At 40.5% G+C, this 18,397-nt stretch overlaps 1 protein-coding gene across 2 annotated transcripts in view; it reads right to left on the bottom strand.

The window, feature by feature from the left end:
* Positions 1-3,540: 3,540 nt before the first annotated feature.
* Positions 3,541-18,397, bottom strand: part of sh2d3ca (SH2 domain containing 3Ca) — a 57,363-nt gene continuing 42,506 nt past the window's right edge. The window contains exons 5-16 of one of the 2 annotated variants that reach the window (XM_020606071.1): positions 12,037-12,165; positions 9,949-10,098; positions 9,082-9,359; positions 8,856-8,933; positions 7,983-8,107; positions 7,499-7,871; positions 6,318-6,447; positions 6,021-6,136; positions 5,404-5,575; positions 5,172-5,283; positions 4,866-5,072; positions 3,541-4,199 (exon numbers count right to left, since the gene is read on the bottom strand). In XM_020606071.1, the coding sequence (XP_020461727.1) occupies positions 4,024-4,199; positions 4,866-5,072; positions 5,172-5,283; positions 5,404-5,575; positions 6,021-6,136; positions 6,318-6,447; positions 7,499-7,871; positions 7,983-8,107; positions 8,856-8,933; positions 9,082-9,359; positions 9,949-10,098; positions 12,037-12,165 (2,046 nt within the window). In that variant the 3' untranslated portion in view covers positions 3,541-4,023. The remainder of the gene's footprint in view (positions 4,200-4,865; positions 5,073-5,171; positions 5,284-5,403; positions 5,576-6,020; positions 6,137-6,317; positions 6,448-7,498; positions 7,872-7,982; positions 8,108-8,855; positions 8,934-9,081; positions 9,360-9,948; positions 10,099-12,036; positions 12,166-18,397) is intronic. The other variant, XM_020606072.1, reaches the window with a different exon arrangement.

Here is an 18,397-nt window from a genome sequence, read left to right as displayed (position 1 = left end):
CATTTTCAGTGAAACAGGAGAAACAACGGTGCAGATTTTCATGCATAACAAACACTAAAAAAGCATTAAGGGAGTAGCTGAAGTGTCCAGGTGGCTGCAGGATCCAACCAATGTGGATGGTAAGGATGTCAGTGGAAGAAGTCCAGAACCCACTGAAACTCAGGAAGTACTTCTCTGCCAGCAGCCCCCTAATCTAGACCAGAACCCTGGACACTGTTGACTGGGCTGGATGAGGGGCTGTAAAGGTATGTGACAAGGGTTAGCTTTGGTTTGACAGTGAAATGCTGTCCCCTGTTGGCTACCCACATGCATTGCAAAAGAATGGCTCCTTCGGGACAATGCTCCTTAACTTTTTATACCTATCAGCTCTAAATTAGTTATTCAGTAGTTGTATTAGTGGTAATACAGACATAGTAATAGTTGCCCTCTGTCTTCATTGAAACTGGTGGTATATGTATAGGGTGTAATCTTACATTTTGTAGACCAAGCCATTAATCAGTAAAAAAAAAAAACATTAAAAGAATGATCAATAATGCAAATAATTATTTATAACCCTTTAGAAATTGTTACTCCAGTAGGAATAAATTGTGCATTTGCCTAACATCAGCCACAAATGGTGTTCTAGTGAGAATTTAGTGTATGAGATTCACTCAAAATATACTACCGTGCCCATGTTCATTGTAATGAAGGAATATGTCTCCCAGATTCACTGATGTGTTTTAAATACTTTCTGAACAACAGGTCTTTGACAGATTTCAGCTACACAGGCAACAATTATTGGTTTAGGTCTTCTCATGGGATTTGATTGCTATACAAATATATTCATAACTATATCAGTACTATAAATGCTTTTGTCTGATCAAAGAATCAAACTCATTGACACAAGCAATTATTTTATTTTTTTTTAAAAGTGAATTTCTATGTACAGTACATAAAAAACATGAGATCAGTCCTAAATCATTTCTTGTCTTTTTGCTTTTGGAGTTCATGTCATATAGTCCTGTTACACATAACAGGAGAATCCATACACTGTCAGGGTGTTCCTGTATAACATTCAAAACGGAACAAATAAAAACTTAGTCCATTGACACTTTTTTTATAATCAAAGTTAGCAGATATTAAACTTAAACAAGCTGGCATCCATCTTCTTGGTCTCATAACACACACAATAAATGATGTCTTGTGTGTGTTTATGTCTACCTGATATATTGTATTACAATTAAAGAAACGGCCCCCTGTTGCACAACAGTGGAAGCTGGTTTGTACAGCTGATTTGTATCGCTGACCTCAAATATGGTACACAATACAAAGTGGGACAATCAAACACTCATTTAAGCACATACCTGATATACAAATCTAGGGCAGAATGATATTTTAGAATAATTTGATATGAATTTCACTCATACAGTACTGTGCAAAAGGCTTAAGCCACCATTAGTTTTGGTGTTTTAACAAGGTTGTAATGATAATATGTATGTAGAGATACTGCTTGCAAACCAATGATGGTAAGATGATGTCATGGGGTAGGACTGGATAAGTCTGACTTCTTCCTACTCCATTCAAGCATGTACTAGGTATAAGCAAATTGATATTGGATTAGCATTTGTTGGATATGTGTAAAATTATGTGTGTTGATATATCAACTGTCTTTACATGCTTGAAAGAATAAATAAATCAAATCAAATCAAAATATATTTATTTCTCAGTTTCTTAATTAAGATATAACCAGAAAATAAAGGAAATATGTACATAATATTTCACAAAAATCAGAACAAAATGGCTTCTACAGTCCAAAATCAGTATTTAGTGTGACCTCCCTCTGTACCAAGCATAGGTTGAATTCTTTTGGGGGTGACTATCTTGAAGCTATGACAGACCCTTCACTATGTTTCACTGAAAGGTGAAAGCGTTCATTCTTCCAACTCTTCTTCTCACATACTATCAATGATAAAACCTGAAAATGTCAAACCTTGATTCATATCTCCATAATAGTCTTTTCCACTGATCTTCACTCCGATCTCAACCTTTTCTCCCTGTCCTCCTTCTGCAAAAGTTATTTCTTGGCTGCTGTCCTTCCACAAAGGTTGTTCCTGATCAAACTTCTTTGGACTGTGGAAAGATCAACTTGGCATCAAGATGCTGCTGCCAGATGCTGAATCTAAAAAACTTCTCATTAGATGTTGACAGTTTTCTTGGCCTTCCACTCCTATTTTTGTCCTTGGCCTCTCTGGATTCTTCTTTAGAACAGCTTGAATACCACATCTTGATTATACTGTTTGTTTTCTGATGTTTCTGACATTCTGTAATACTGTGCACACGTTTCCTGCATTTTTTAGTTGTATTCTGATAAATAATTATATATAGTCAATGACATCGCTAAAACAACAAATCTCTTTTGCACAGTACTGTATATAGATCATCAATGCAGATAAGAAAAGGATAGGAGAAACACAGGATAGACATGTCAAAAAGAAGATGGTGTTTTAAAACTGACAAAGATCTTTTCTTTAGTGGGTCTCAGCCCTTGTTTGAAATGATTGCATAGCCCAGAAAGTTGTTCTCCAGCCCCCTCAGGGCCACATATGGTAAACAGAGGGAACAGACACTGAACAGCCAACCAAACTCTAATCCCAATAAAATAAAAAAGATCAAGGTCTTTAAGTCCCATGTTTCTGAACAGAAATTCAAACCAAAAACATTCTCTGTAGCTGGGCTATGATCCACATGTCCTTAACTGAACTGGCCTTTTTTCATTCAGATTTTCAACCTGACAAAAGGCGAAAGATGTCAGACTGTCATAGCCTGTCAAGTTTCATTAAAGCTTATCATCTGTATATTTCTCAAGTATGACAAATCTTGACATTTAAATGATTTGTTTAAAGCAACATTTTACTTAGTACAGCATTTATTGCTGCATGCATCAACCATTATTTTTGCAAATGTATAAACTTCAGCTCCAGATTGCTGAATCTCAGTCATACCAGCATGTTAATAAATGTTTCTATACTGAGTGAACCATTGCTTTAACTAGGTTAATAGAGTATACATCCAGTTTTCCTGTCTCACAATACATGTTTTAGCTACATTTTGTGCGCAAGACACAATATCAAATGCATTAGTCAAACAGCTGCAACAGTGAAAGCTCGCTTTGTCCTAAGTGTTTTTAACAAATCACAAAACCCTCATCTTGAAGCTGCTGCGTTACTTCTGCTTTCATTCTGATACATATATTAACGCTTGCCTGATACATCGTTAATGGGATTCAGTGGGACTGCTTGATTCACAGGGTATTTAATAAGGTTTTAAATCACGGTTCCTTCTGAATGGCCACTGAGTGATTCACATGAGTTTGGTGAAGCAATGTCCATAATGTTCCGATATCCTTTGATCATAAGAAATAAATAAGAAAAGCCTTAATGACACCCAAAATTAAGGAATGTAAACACATCCACGCATACAGACATACACACTTACCCACTTACTCACTCACACAGACAAAACATCTACAGTATATATGAACTATGTAAGTTATTGTTGTCATTTTTGCTACAGTGTGTGACAGAAACAAGAGAGTGTCTGTATTTTATTGGAGCAAAGCCAAACTCTGCAGCTTTGTTTGGCCCTCGGGGGATGCTGTACACATGTTACTGTTTGTACCAAGCAGAAAAACTGGTCACCTGTCTCCCACATCTTTCTTTCCACTCAGCTTGTCTCCTCTCTGCTGTCATTATAATATTTTAGTGCTAAGAGAGGAAGTCCACAGGGACAAACAGAAGAAGCTCAATGTAATTACTGGAGTCCATAGTGAGTGTTGCATGTTTTCAGTGAGCAAACCTTTCTTCTGTATTCCTGGTGCTCGCTGGACATTCTTTTTTAGCTGCCTCTTCATTCACTCTTACCCCTCCCTGTGTTCATGCTGGATTCTTCCACATCACTCTTTGCAATACAAAACAAGACCATACCACAGTGAGTGGTGAGTGCAGATGTTAGTTTTTTTTTTTTCTTTTTCAGGTTGGACAGGTGCTATAGCTCACTGTGGCGCACAGGAGGCTCTAGTTTGTGTGATAGGGCGGTGAGGACCTTATCAAACTTCTCGTAACGCTCTGCTTGGCTGCCCTCAGAGCCACGGCTGCCCCACAGGAGACGCATCTGAAACTCCGTCTGGAAGATCTCATGTATTTCTGCATGCTCCTGGAATCCTGGAGAGCAGAGGAGAGGAAGTTACTCTTTGTAGAAGAATCATAATGATCATGGTGAATTAGAGATTCACAGAAAACAAAAAAGTTACAAAAAGACTAAAGCTAAAACTCAGCTGTAGCTGATTTTATAAAAAACATTTTAATCCTGTCTGTTCCTCTGTTTAGAACTGAAAAACACAAACAATACACTTGTTCAAGCAGCCAGACAACAGAGAATTTAACCTGTGTGCCTAAGCATACATTCTCCCTCAGTGCTCAATCTCTCTAAACATAAACATCTTCAGCTCAACCTATTTTAATACCTCTGTGACATCAACATCTCCACTTTGGCTTATAGAACCGTTGAGGTAAGGAGCAGACTGAAGTCAGGCTGATCAATAGCAAGATACAACAGAAAACAGAGATGTGAACTGATAGCTATTGACAGACTGTTCAATAAAGCAGTAATGACCTCAAACTGAGAACTAATGGGAAGGTATTAGGGATCAATACAGTCAATATAGTAACCACACACATATGATCATTATCAAGTTAATTATGTTGTGACACTGGGCATACTCATCATTGATTAATAATAACACACTGACAGTATAAGATGTAAGACCTACTGACTGTACAACAACAACAAAAAAGATGTGGTGAGAACTTTTCTACACTTGGCCTTACCCTGCAGTTTGGTCTCAGCATTAGTTCTGAAGATCCCCCCGTGATATGCGATGGTACGAGCCGCCTCTAGGTGGTACATGACCACGTCAACTCCCACCTCTGCGCTCTCCCACGGCTCCGGCACCTCCCCGAGAGCCATGCCTCGCTCCAGTAAGGACAGGACAGGAATGATGTGTGGGAAGGAGGTGTTGGAGAGGACACTGGACTCTGTAAGCAAGTCGAGCCTTGATTTGTAAATAAATACACACTTGAACATGTTTGTATGATTCACAAGCCCAGAACTTTCCACATAAACTAGGATCTCACCTTTGCCATCGTTCATATTTTTTATGAAAGGTTTGAGGTTCTTCTCATATAGAATAGCACCTTCTGTGTGTCTCTGCCGTAATGTCACCCATGTCTGCTCCAGGCGGGAAATCTGCATTATGGGTGATGCAACAACAACAACAACAAGTAAGAGAGGATTTGAGACAAAACCCTGATAGAAATCTTTGAAGTTTTTGTGCTAATGATTGTGGCCTCTATCTGTATCTCTCACCTGCGGCAGCTCCAGGGCTCTCATCACAGCAGCAAAGCCAAACATGTTGCCCAGGTTGCTTTTCAACTCTGCTGCTAATTGAATAGTCTTATGGAGCAAGGCCGCCCTCTCCTCTGTGCTTCCTGTGCACCCGAGCAGGTCCACTGCCATCATGATAGACATGGTGTAGAACCTGAGGACATACAAATGTGCTTTTCAATAAAATGCAATAAAAGGCCATTATTTCTGCTGATAGGAAAGCAAAAAAAGTTGAGTCAAAGCCTATTTGATGAAGTTGCCCTATACTTTATTTCAAGTATTGTGCTTTGTTGAATAAGTTTACAAAGCATTTATTGTAAGATTTAAACAAAGCTTAATATATCACATTTAGTTTTTACCACGCTTGCTAGTAACATGTTGCTACATTGTATTGATTTATAAGCAACCATAGGAAAGCAGAGGAGAAAAAACTGAGGTGGAACAGAAGATGAAAAGCAATAAATATGATGAAAGATTTGGAGGGTGATGACACGAGGAGGGATGAGAAGAACAGAAGAGATGATCAGTAACTGAAGGAGTGAGGCAGTTGCCGTGTCATGTATAAAGGGAAACCGTGAAAAGAAAATGCATGTTTGTACCTCTCCAGTAGGTCAAGTCTCAGCTGATGTCCATGCGGAAGTGTCAGTAACTCCAGCCCTGAGGACACTCCCATCATCCTTTGCATCTCTGAGGTCACACCCAATATTCTAGCAACCTACCAAGAGTTTAAAAAGATGGTTAGGTCACATGTATGTGTGATATGTGTCTGCAGGTATTTCTTCTTCTCCGTGTGAGTATATTTACGTTTGCCTACTTTTTATTGGCTTATGTAAATACATATTTAACTGCATGTGTTCTTGCATTTGAGATGCATAAATTTGTGTGTTTGCATGTACCGTGCAATCCACCAGGGTGATGTGTTTAGCTGCGGTCCTTGCATCCACCTCAGCCAGAAGCTCTTTGACCCTTTTCAGGACCAACATCTCCAGAGGCTTATTCTCAGCTGGTAGCAGGCAAGACACATACCTGAACAGGAGTGATCGCACCACATCAGAAAACATTGAATGTCGGCAGGACATGAGCACTGAGTGAGTTTTTTTAAAGATACATAGGTTGCAACAGAATTTTTCATAACCTGGTGGACTCATCTGGCCATTCAGGAGTTTGGTTCAATGAATATGTACACAGGACATAAAGAACAATTTTGATAAGGTTCCCTTACATTTAGAATATTAGCAGTGTATTTACTGAGGTGAGCATTTTACAGATGATAAATAAAGTTGCTAGTGCACTCTGGTCGACAAACTAGGGTGAAATTGTTCCTACATTACATCAAAGATGGAGTACATGGCTTAAAATTTGCATCCCTAATATACTGTACAATGATACCAACACAACTGAGAGATGATAAAAATCACTGATAATAGCAGTCATGCAGATGTCAACCAGCTATTCAGATTCAGATGATAGTCCCACCATATGCATTCAGAATGATAGTCCCACATTCAAATGATGGTTTAGTTTGCATGAATTGCTTAGATCTCACTACAACCACTAGATTGGCTGAGCCCCCAAGCTGACAGCTAAAAGTGTAGCCATAAAGTAACTAGACAAAGCTGAGTGAGCGCTTTTCTGTACTTTCTATGGGCATTACATCAATTTCATGAATGTAGATTCTGCCTTACATAATGGACAATCAAAACTCGATCACCATAATCCAGATTTGGTGCAAATAGTAAGATGTTTTGTTCTGTTTTTAGCAAATACATAATAATATAGATGACATATTAAGTCTTTGATGTACAAGATAAAATTTGGCAGCTCCGCTCACAATGCATTTATAGTGGTTAAATTGTCAAGTAAATTTTTGACAGTGTAAATATTCTTTTCTCAGTGCATCTAATGTACCATGAATTAATACCCAAATTTCTTTTGTGTCAGATATTCTTTGAGATTTTCTCATAAAGCTGTTTTTGTATTGTGAGACCTTTTTATAAAGTACTGCAAATCAGGTTAAAAAAAAACCCATAAAGTGCAATTTTGGAAACCTAATCTTGAGTTTATATATGTCTTGTACCTGGATGGCCTGAGTGAGGATGCTGTTTCCACCTGTGGGGCACTGAATATCCCCCCTTCTTCCTCCCTTTCTCCCTCCTCTTTCTCTTCTTCAACTCGCAATCGCTCCACGTAGCTCTTAGTTGGGGGTTTGGGGGGCCCAGCGGGACAAGGTCTGAGATCACAGTAGCTTCCAGCAGTTTCTGAGGAATGTAACTGATAGCTGGGATGATGGGCGGGTGAGGAGTGTGCAGAATGAGAGGCATGTGCAGGATGGTCTGGAGGGTTGGTACTGTCTGAGGGGCTGAGCTGAGGGTCACTGGAACGGCGTATCACAGGGGAGGGTGGGACGACAGCCAGGGCCCGCCCACCTGAGTGGGTTCTGAGTCTGGTCACTGACAAAAAGACAAAGAGTGAAATGTTAAAATCCCTGAAGACTGTTTGCGAATGTGAGCGAAAGCACATTCATTTTTGTATGTCTAAATGTGTGTATCACTAGCACTTACTAGCAGTATATGCAGGAGTTGGGGTTTCCCCAACAGGTGACAAGGGGCAGCGATACTCCTGAATCTGGTCCATGCTCATTGCACAGTTCCGCATCACATCTTTATGATGGTGGATTGTTGACGGGCTGCAAACACAATATTTTTAGGATGTTAGTATGAATTTAAAGCTGGTAAGATACGGAAGGGACCCACCCAAAGCAGTGCAGCTCGAGATGTCACACTTATCAGTTTCAGATGACAGGAGTGGTGTGGTTAAGAAAGTAAATGCTAATTATTTTTGGTGGAGAGAAGAGGAGGACATTTTAGGTGGTATGACCTTCATGATAAATACTGTACTTTTATGAAGTAAAACCATATTCAGTGCTTTAAAGCAGGAGCAGAAAAATAGTGTGATGTGACTTTGAGAGAAAAGACTTTGGAAAATAAATCCTCAGATAATCACTATTTTTAGTGCTGGGTGTTGTTTTTAAGATTCACACCCAAATATTTTTTTTTTTGCTTTCTAAAGCCCAGTGGGTTAATCACAGTGGTTTTGTCACATGCTTTAAAAGTTCGCTAAGCTTCTAGACATACTCCCTATGAGGCTAAAATTTATCGTTAACCTTGTACACAATATTTGCCTGCTCCTTTGTAGATTCAAGTTTCAAACAGCCTTGGCCTGTCTGAAACTTGAGTGATACAGTGCACAAGTGGCCAGGTGAGCAAGTCATTTTGCAACTTCACACTGAGGGGACTAAGAAGACTTGATGCTTATTATTAGGGGATGTGCTAATAGTGTCTGTGAAGTGAAGGGACTGCAGGAATGTGGGAGGTAAGAGCACTAATTCAGTGCTAAAAAACAACACTGGTATCACACACAAACACACACACAACCTGCAGTTGTTCACAGGTTCCGGCTTGGGTTCTGGTGGTGCCTCTGGTGTCTCAATTGGACTGGGACTGTCTGAGTCACTGATCACGTATACAACATAAGGCAAGAATAAAACAATGGCTGTCAGGGTTTTATTATTGGCTGCTCAGAAGTTGTGTTTCAGGACAGAACTCCATGTGTCCCACTCAGAAACACAGACACACACCACTTTTCCATCTCTTGCCTCACCTGTGAGGTATCATCTTCTCAGTGGTCAGTCCGTCGGTCATGGTGACACTCCTTCTCTTGATGTGCGCTCCCCTCTGGCTGGACGGTGAGTAGGTGGAGCCTTGCTTACTGTTGGACAGGGCGAAAGTGGCCTCCAGGTAGCGCAGGGGGAGAGTCCTGCTGACTGGACAGTAGATATGGATCCCACTGGACTGGGATACCGGTTTACGCTGGCCAACATAGAACCGCACAAGCTCCTGGACTGAGTCAAAACTATCAGACTCCAACATATACTGCACCTGAGGATGATCAGACAACAGAATTCATTATTGCATCATTGCATATGGGCTGCAACTAGCTTGCAGTATGAACACTTTTAAGAGAGTGAAGAAGATAATCTGAGCCTTGTCTAAGCTTCTGTTGTGTTCTCCAAAATCACTCCAGTTATCACTGTAGATGGGGAGCCTAGCCTCCAGGTTTTGTAACCAGAGTGGTTACGAATGTCTGAGTGAGGAACAGTCCTAAATTCAATTATTTGTGCAGCATTTAAAATGAGGTTACACAGTGCAGAATTATGGAATAACTGCTTAAAATGCATATTAAAATGAAGCAGAAATAAACAAGCAGGGTGAAAATTGAGGTTGGGTGGCAGAGACAACAAACACACCTGCATCAAAATAGCCTCCATATGTAAATGGTCTTGTATAGCACTTTTCTATGCATTGCAGCACACTCAAAGAACTTTCACAGTATTTGGCCATTCGCACTCACAAACACTCACACCGGTGTTATCACTGGGAGCAACTGGGGGTTCAGTGTCCTGCTCAAGGACACTTCGACAAGTGTACCAAAAAGAAAGATGTTAAACAGCCAGCACAAGCTCACTACCTTGGTCTCATTGGATTTGACCAGGACTTTGCTGATCTTGAAGTGCAGCACCTCATTATCCCATCGACAGGTCATGACGTAGTCCCCCACATTGGTCAGAGAATCACGCACGAGGAAATCTCCATTACGCAAAACCAGAGTCTCTGACACCTAGACAGAAAAAAAAATGCATATGGTTTTAAGTTACAACACAGCTCTGATCCTAAAGAGCTAGACACAAACTTGGCTCACCGAGCTACTGCATGTGTTCTTCTGACATGTTGACTGCTAAATAATTGAATTTAGAAAACCATGATTATTTATGACAGTGCCTTCGAGCTGTTTGCGTTGCTGAACCAATCTCTCTCTCTCTCACTGCCAAACTGTCTCTGCTGTGCATAGATTGTAATTTGCTATAATAGATAAAATGTCAGGGACAGTGGCTGGAATGGCTTTCTGAGGATCAATTTTATAGAGTTCAGCATTATTGTAAAAATGAAACTCAATTTGAATTTACTGACTAAACAAACAATCTAGAAAAGCAATCTCCCTTTCATGGTCAACAGAGCAGCTTCAGGCTGCGCATCTTGCTGATACCCAACACTGAAGACGTGTCTCTGCTTCCGTGAGAAGAGATAATAAATATTGATCCAGTAGCCATGTAGTAAAAGAGAAACATATTTCAAAATGAGGAGTCTTTCCTTTAAAACTACCTGCAAAGAGATCACAGAAGTGTAAAGCTTTAAATTCGCTCGACACAGGAGAGGCTTGAAATATGCAATGCAGCATGGAGCATCACCGGCCAGCAGGAGGCGATATATACACAAGTCAAACGCTCACACCAAGTCCAGCATCCTCTTTCTATACATAAATCTGTTGTGGTGAATTGCTGTAGCTTTTTTGTATGAACTCTTACTGAAATTAAGAATATATCATGTTTCACTGGTGATTTGTGCACGTACTGAAAGTCTTAACTTTAAAGTGGGGAACAACACAACAGGATAAAGAAAAGAAGCTGAAAGGAAGGATGGGATTTATGGGGCCTAATGTGCAGTATCTGCTCACAGGATGTGTGACAGAGATCTAGTCATTAAGTATTGTTTTGGATAGCAGAAGGATTCGGGGTTTCCCCAAGATTACACAGGGGCAAATCCATGAATAAATGAATATTTTATGGAAATTAAAAGAGGAAAGACTCACAGATGGCTGATTTGAATCTGTGTCTGTGTTTATGTGTGAGAGACAGGGGTCGATCAAGAGTGAGAGGTTGTGTCTATGAACAAGTGCCCTCCACATGTGTGTGCACTGCTTTTGCGGGTGCAGGTCTGTCGTGTGTCTCTGTGTATCTGTGTCTTAGTCACCAGCTGTGAAATTCAATTGCGTACATCAGCGACACACGCAGCTGTCTGTTTGGCAGAGTTTCCCTCCTTCTGAACGCTAAAGCAATTTCTGCTGAGCTGTGACAGATGATGGGGTTCATTAATCAGTGTCATTCTGTGTGTAAAGCATTTAAACTGTGCTTTCAAAGCCAAAGACTTTGGCAAAGTAATTGCTCAACTAATACTGTTGGTTGACAACCACATCAACCCACACAGAAATACTACTGTGTTTGTACTTTTATCTAATTTAATTCAGTATTTTTCAAATGTATCAAGAAATGTGGGAGATTGAAATGCATAACAGCAACACACAATTTTTAGAAGGTGTTTATTTATTCATTCATAATTTATTTCACTGCTACAGGGACTGAGGTAAATCTGTTTGCACAGTCACACTGTGGGGACCTGATGTCCTTTTAGGGACAAAAAGCAAGTCCCCAAAATGCAAATTACATTTTAGAGTGATGACTTGGTTTAAAGTTAGAGTAAGGTTAGGTTTAGGGAAACAGTTGTTATGTTAAGGTTAGGGTAAGTCTCCAGGAAATGAATGTAATCTAATGTAATGCCCCCTGAAGTGATGGAACCACAACATGTGTGTGTGTTTGTGTGTGTGCTGGATGTAGTATGCCTTGGAAAGCAAGCTAGTATCCAGTATCTTGACTAACATGACATAAATTATTTTGCTGTGCATGTGTATAGACTGTACAGTGTGCTGTGTGTGTTTGGTTACCTCTCTGGGTATGTGTCCATGGTACCAGCCATGGCTCCTGATGTCAGCAGGGCTCAGTTTCAGCTCCTCCTCCAGCTCCTTACGAAGTTTCTCGGGCGGAGACTCCAGCAGGTACTTCTCTTTGGAGAACTGCATGGAGCATATAAGCAGAGGAAAACATGACACCAGTGGGAGACGCATCACATTTAGCTCACACAGCATATTCACATGAAATGGACCACAAATAGGATGCACAGTCTACTGTATGTTTAACTTTTATTTATTCAGGTAAATCCCACAGACTGGTGAACACTATTAGGACATACACATACTGTATATAAAGTCTTAAAGTGGAATAATAGTTGTAGTATAATGATCTAAGATGAGCGTATGGTTCTGCTATAGCAGAGTGTTGGTTACACAGACATACAAAAATATACACTTGTGTTACAGAAGGCAACACTGCAGGGAAGCACCAGTGTGCCTTCCTCACACACATGCACACAATCCCATATTTACACACACACACACACACATGCATTAAACAATCCAATCAACCCTGACCTGATTACTAAGAGGCAGAAATCATCATAAGCAAGCTCTTATGCACTGTGGAGACCTATAGCATTAGCTTTTGAGTGTGGCCACTCAGGATGGCTTGTACTAATGCCTGATACACACACACACACACACACACACACACACACACACACTTGTAAACAAAAATGGATATTTCAGAATTCACAGCTTCATCTTTCTATTTCTGCAAAAAAATCTGGGTTGTAAAACATGAACATAAATTACACAGAATATGTTCATGGCTATTTAACTACAAGTACTCCACAAAGATAATGAGAGATGATAACAACACAAGTCCGATGTCTTAGGTCATATTGATACCTGGATTGGATGAATCCACAGTCTGAGAGGCTAGGAAAACAGCCCTGTGCTTGGTCTACCTAGTGTTTATCCACATATCATGCATGATTCATTAGGTCCTCTACGTTTTTCATTAACTGCTGAAAATAGCACATCTTCACGGAGCAGATCTACTTAAATACAATTTGCTTATAAGGAAGGAAAAATGAGAAACCCCACACTGGGACCTTGATGTTATGTGAAGACACCATAACGACTGGTGATTGTGGAAAGATTGAGTTCAGATGGATGATTGTAGATGAGGCAAACAGAGGACACACAAACACAAATACGCACAAAACACAGAAATCCACACAGGAATAAGCAGCAAAAGGAAATCGTCTTGACTCTGTCAATATGAAGAGAAATGAGACTGGAGACGAAAATAAACAGTAAACAGCCTTGTCGCTAGGACTAGCCTGTCACCCCTTCTAATATTTTCCTTCAATCTCTCACTCTCTGTCACTGGCTCAGCACTTTTCTCTCACTTTCTCCCACTCACGTTTTCCCCTCTGGCCCGTAGTTCACCTTTCTTTCCTGTCATTATCTTTCATAATCATAAAGTTTCAGTAAGTTGTCAGACTATTGTTGAATGTGTGAACAGACAGAGAGACAATGTAAGAGAGCGTTGGCAAGGATGGGAAACTATGATAATCTGTGTGCACTGTGTGTTTCCACCTGTCTCTGTGTGTGTATGTGAGATATGAGGAGGCTACAAGAACCAAAATTATCAATCTTATTATCTCCAGGTCACCGACTGATAAAATTATTAACACTCCCCTCTCCTCGCCTCTTCTCCAGTCCTCAGGGGATGATGGAGGAATATCGCCATGGAGGCTCACTCTCCCAGATTAGATTTGAGGTGTGTGAGTGTGTGTGTCTGTGTATGAAGGGGAGAAGAGGCCAATAAAAGAGCAGAGGGGTCAAGTGTGCCGTTATTGCTGTTCCATGTCTTCTGGGAAACCCAGGAGAGGCCTGTCAATGAACTGAAGCTCAAGAATGAACTTGTATATAAGCTGTATATATAGTGATTTGGATTTATATATTAAGGTGAAATAGAAAGTATATGACAACATGTGTGTTTGACATGTTTTTTTCTCAGTGAAAGTTCGTTTTGGGGTTCTTTGTAAAATTAAAACAGTATTTTCTGAATGTTTATTACACTAGGAAACATCTTCTTCTCATGATTCAAACACCACTACAGAGATTTTGTGTGCTGTAGTGGCAGAGTGGCACGTCTCAGAGAGATCAAAACAGAGATAAAGTGAAGACATAAGAGCTCAGAAAAGGTAAAAATAAAGAAAAGAACATTCGAATCAGGAAAAATGTGCTGACTGATGACAAAATGGGGAAGACACAAAGGAACTAAGTACAAAACGGATGAATCTACATACATCAATATGATATTACAAGTATTATTACAATGACTAGGTGCATGCCACTCCTTAAACCCCACAACGCTGAGTCCTTGGTTGCCATAGCAACATCTTATCATATTTGTTGGGCTCCCGGTGTGTAAAGAAGAAAAGTCTCCCTTCTTTCATCTACTAGGGTAGCAGTCTGATGAAACAAAGCCCGAACTATTCAGCCACAGTTCCCAACAGTGTGGGTGAAAAAAAACAAGCACTGAGCATCACCTCATAAATACTGTACCATCCCTACAGTCACACACGGCGGTGGCAGCATCAGGCTGTGGGGATGCTTTTCTGTCACTGGGACTGGGGGACTAGTCAGAATACATGTAAAAAAAAATGTAGAGCAATTCTGAATGAAAACCTTCTCCAGAGTGTTTAGGATCTCAGGCTGGGGTGAAGGTTTACATTTCAACAAGACAACAACCTGAAGCCTACCGCCAAGAAAACGCAGGACTGGCTTCAGGAAGACTCTGTGAAAGTCCTGGAGTGGCCAAGCCAGAGTCCAGACCTGAACCCAATAGAGCATCTGGAAAGACCTGAACATGGCTGTGCACCAGCTCTGCCCATCCAACCCAGTTTTCCAACCTGATTCTGCCAAGACAAATGAAAGAAAATTCCAAAAAAAGGAGCCAAGATTGTCGTTTCATTCTCAAGTAGACCCGAGGCTGTCATTGCTGCCAAAGGTGCTTTAGCCAAGCACTGAGTGAAGGGTTCTCAATACTTATGTAGACGGGATATTTCAGCCTTTTATTCTTTTAAATACATTTTTAAAACACTCAAAAAAAACTGCTTTCACTTTATCATTGTGGACTATTGTGTGTAGACTGATCCATTTAAGATGAGTCTGCAACGTAACATATTGTGGAAAACTTGAAAGGGTCTGAAAACTTTGCACACTGACTGTATGACTCTTAGTACTTTTTATCATTTCCATAACTGCTATTATTATAGTTACTACTACTGTGGTTAATTTTATTGGTATGCATGCATATTACTAATTCTACTACTACTACAGCTTGTGTCCATACTATCAGATATATAAATACAAATGTAAGCAGCGTTCTTTGCTTTGTAGTGTATTTCCTGTTTGTTTAGTAGAAACATAGGTGCTTCTTTGAAAGGGTATATTGAAAGCACTGATCCCTGAAAACAGCAGTCATATAGAGTAATAAAGAATGTTAGAACAAAACAAAGAGACCACCAGTGTTATGAAGCTATAGCAGACTGAGCAGAGGGGAACAGAAGCAGACAGGCTGCAGAAGCAGTCAGAGACAGACAAAACAGCCAGTATAGTTTACATAAAGACAAGACATCAGACATTCAGGAAGGCACAGAGACAAGACAGACAACAGAAACTCATTAATGTAGACAGAGAGTCAGACATGCAGGAAGACAGGTAACCCATTAGCAGATGAGAGTTTAGGCAATTTACCAGCGGATGCAGGACCTTGCTTCCCCTGGGGGAAGCAAAGCAAAGTGCCAATGTGCACACATGTAGATCTGTGTGGGTGTACATTCATCCATCTACTGTAGTGCATATGTATGTGTGAACTTTACATGGGTGGCACTAATAATGAGTGGGACTCAATTTTGGGTGACAGCTGAGCTGGAGAGAAAGTAATAACAGGTTACCAAAGATAAGATCACTGCTCTGATAGAGGAAGGCTTAAACCATTTTCAGATAGGATGTGATGGCTTTGCTATGGAACCCATTCATTTCTTGTGCAGTGCAAGAATGCATTTGTGTTGCGCCGAGCTGAGCACAGGGCAAAGTCACATGTGCCGTCCCTGTGGCCTGTGCTGAAGTTAATAGAAGTTCAACTGGGGCGCAGCTCTCTGTGATGACACCTTGATGTGTCCAATCGCAGAGAATTTGACAGACCACAAAGAAATTGGAGGAGAAGCTGATTCTGGTGGACCCACATCCTCTTCTTCTTTGCTGCAGCTGGTCTCCTCCTCATCATCAATACAACTAAAGCCAGAGCTTTTTGCTGATATGTAGATAGATACATTGTGCATCCAAGTCCGCTGCTCAAAAAACTAGTTAATATCTGCTAACCACCTCCTGGAAAGCTTTTTGGTTGCCTAGCAACTGGCGGCCAACATGCACGCAATTTGCGCGTGTGCACCCTTCTCCCCTGTGCTGCACCCAACCCCCTGTGGTGAGCGCAGAGCCTTCCGCTTCCTATGTGAAAACGGCTTTAGATGTATTCATAACATGGGGGTGCACTATATAGTTTGAATGGAGGGGAGTCAGGAAATATGCTGCGTGGGTTCTAGGTGTATGTGTGAATAGCACAGTGTGATCCATCACCTAATTTACACCCACATACACTTGAGCATTTGAGCCCCTTTTCCCTATAGCGGGCCAATTAGAGGGTTTCATGACACCCCCCACCACCATCACCACACACACACACACAAGTGAAAATTGCCACAGCTATAACTCAACATCAGTAAGAAACCACCTTAAGAAAAAGGAATGATAATGGGAAGAAATTCTAAATATATGCACATATTTATACATACATTATCCACACATGCATGTTGTTGACTGCGTTTGTTTTGTTGTGTGTTCAGTGCTGAACTGGTTATTTCTGTGTTTGTTACTTTGTACACTTTCAGCATTCTGGTCAGTGCAACTGTGCAAAGTTTGCAGTTGTTATACAGTTAAAGATATTTGATTAAGCAAACAGAGTATTCACTGATTTCAGATTTAACAAAAATTAATCACTTTACAACAGAAACAGCCTCATTGAAAGTGCAAGTTGAAAAACATACAGCCATGGGTATGTACAATAAACATTACAGTGGGGTAGAGTGTTAACTTTGGCACAAATCAGTGTGTTGCTGTTTGGGATTCAACCAATTTGTTTGCTAATTCTTGTGGAAAGAGCACAAAGCCAAGTGTTTTGAGTGATGTCAAGGGAGGCAACAAAAAAGGAAAACAAACAATTCAAGAGTGAAGGTACAAATGAGAAATGAAATGGAAGATAACTGCTGACAAGGATAAAAACCTGCAGGGAAAAAATAAATCTATCAACGTGGATGCAAAGTGAAAAAAGAGGAACACATGCACATGGAAAAAAGAAACCCCAACAAAAGAGAGGAATGCATTCTAAAAAGACTTAGACCTAAGATCATGTCAAAGTACACCTTCTTTCTTTTTAGGCTCATGGGCTGGCCTCTAACCCTGTTGTTATGGTGATGGCAGTGGGGGTAGAAAAAGGGCTGGGTTCAGGGTGGGGTGGGAGGACCTTCCTCTTGCATCCTCCTGCACACACACACACACAGAGGTCAGGGGTCCAAATCTTGAAGAACCTTTCAATCCCTTGATCTGCCTTGTCTTTCTCTCTCTGCCTCCCCTGTGTCTGTCTCCTCGCTTTTGGGCAGATAGAGACCAGGATCATGCATAAAGACCCTTAAGTCCTCATATCTCCTGTTACACACTCACCCCCACACACAGGCATGTAGTATACATTATAGGAGCTTATCCTATATATATGCAGCCAATATCACCCCTCTCCAGATTGTTGTAATCCATCTGTGCCCTCTGGCCTGATTTCTACTGTTATATTCACACTAGTTCACATTAAGACATGCACAGTACTGTAAAATGATACGAGTATTAGAGGGAGTGCTGGCATCATTATACTTTTTTATATTTACCCTTTATTTTTTCTTAGCAAGGCCAGAATAGTATTGGATTAAACATAATGATGCAATAAAAAGCTCAAAAGCAGATTTTTTGCACCTCGCATTTTTCATGTGTTGAATACCAAATAACATTCTTGGATTACACTACATACTGTGGAGTGGATTGTATGTGGACCACAAGTTGGACTGGTCAGATCTGCATTAAATGATGCAATTAGTTCAATCAGTGTATCGAACTGAAGTTTTATGCTAAATATCAAAAACAGAAGGAATCAGTGTAAAGGAAAAAGGTGCTTCTTACTTCTGTACTCCTTCATGTTGTTACACCCACACTGCAAGTAAAATTCTAATCATGTCCAAAACAATTGCAACTGACTTGAACTAGTCTGAGC

This window comes from Monopterus albus, unplaced genomic scaffold (assembly GCF_001952655.1).
Source record: "Monopterus albus unplaced genomic scaffold, M_albus_1.0 scaffold75.1, whole genome shotgun sequence".
Lineage (NCBI taxonomy): Eukaryota > Metazoa > Chordata > Actinopteri > Synbranchiformes > Synbranchidae > Monopterus > Monopterus albus.
This window is presented reverse-complemented; position numbering and strand designations above follow the sequence as displayed.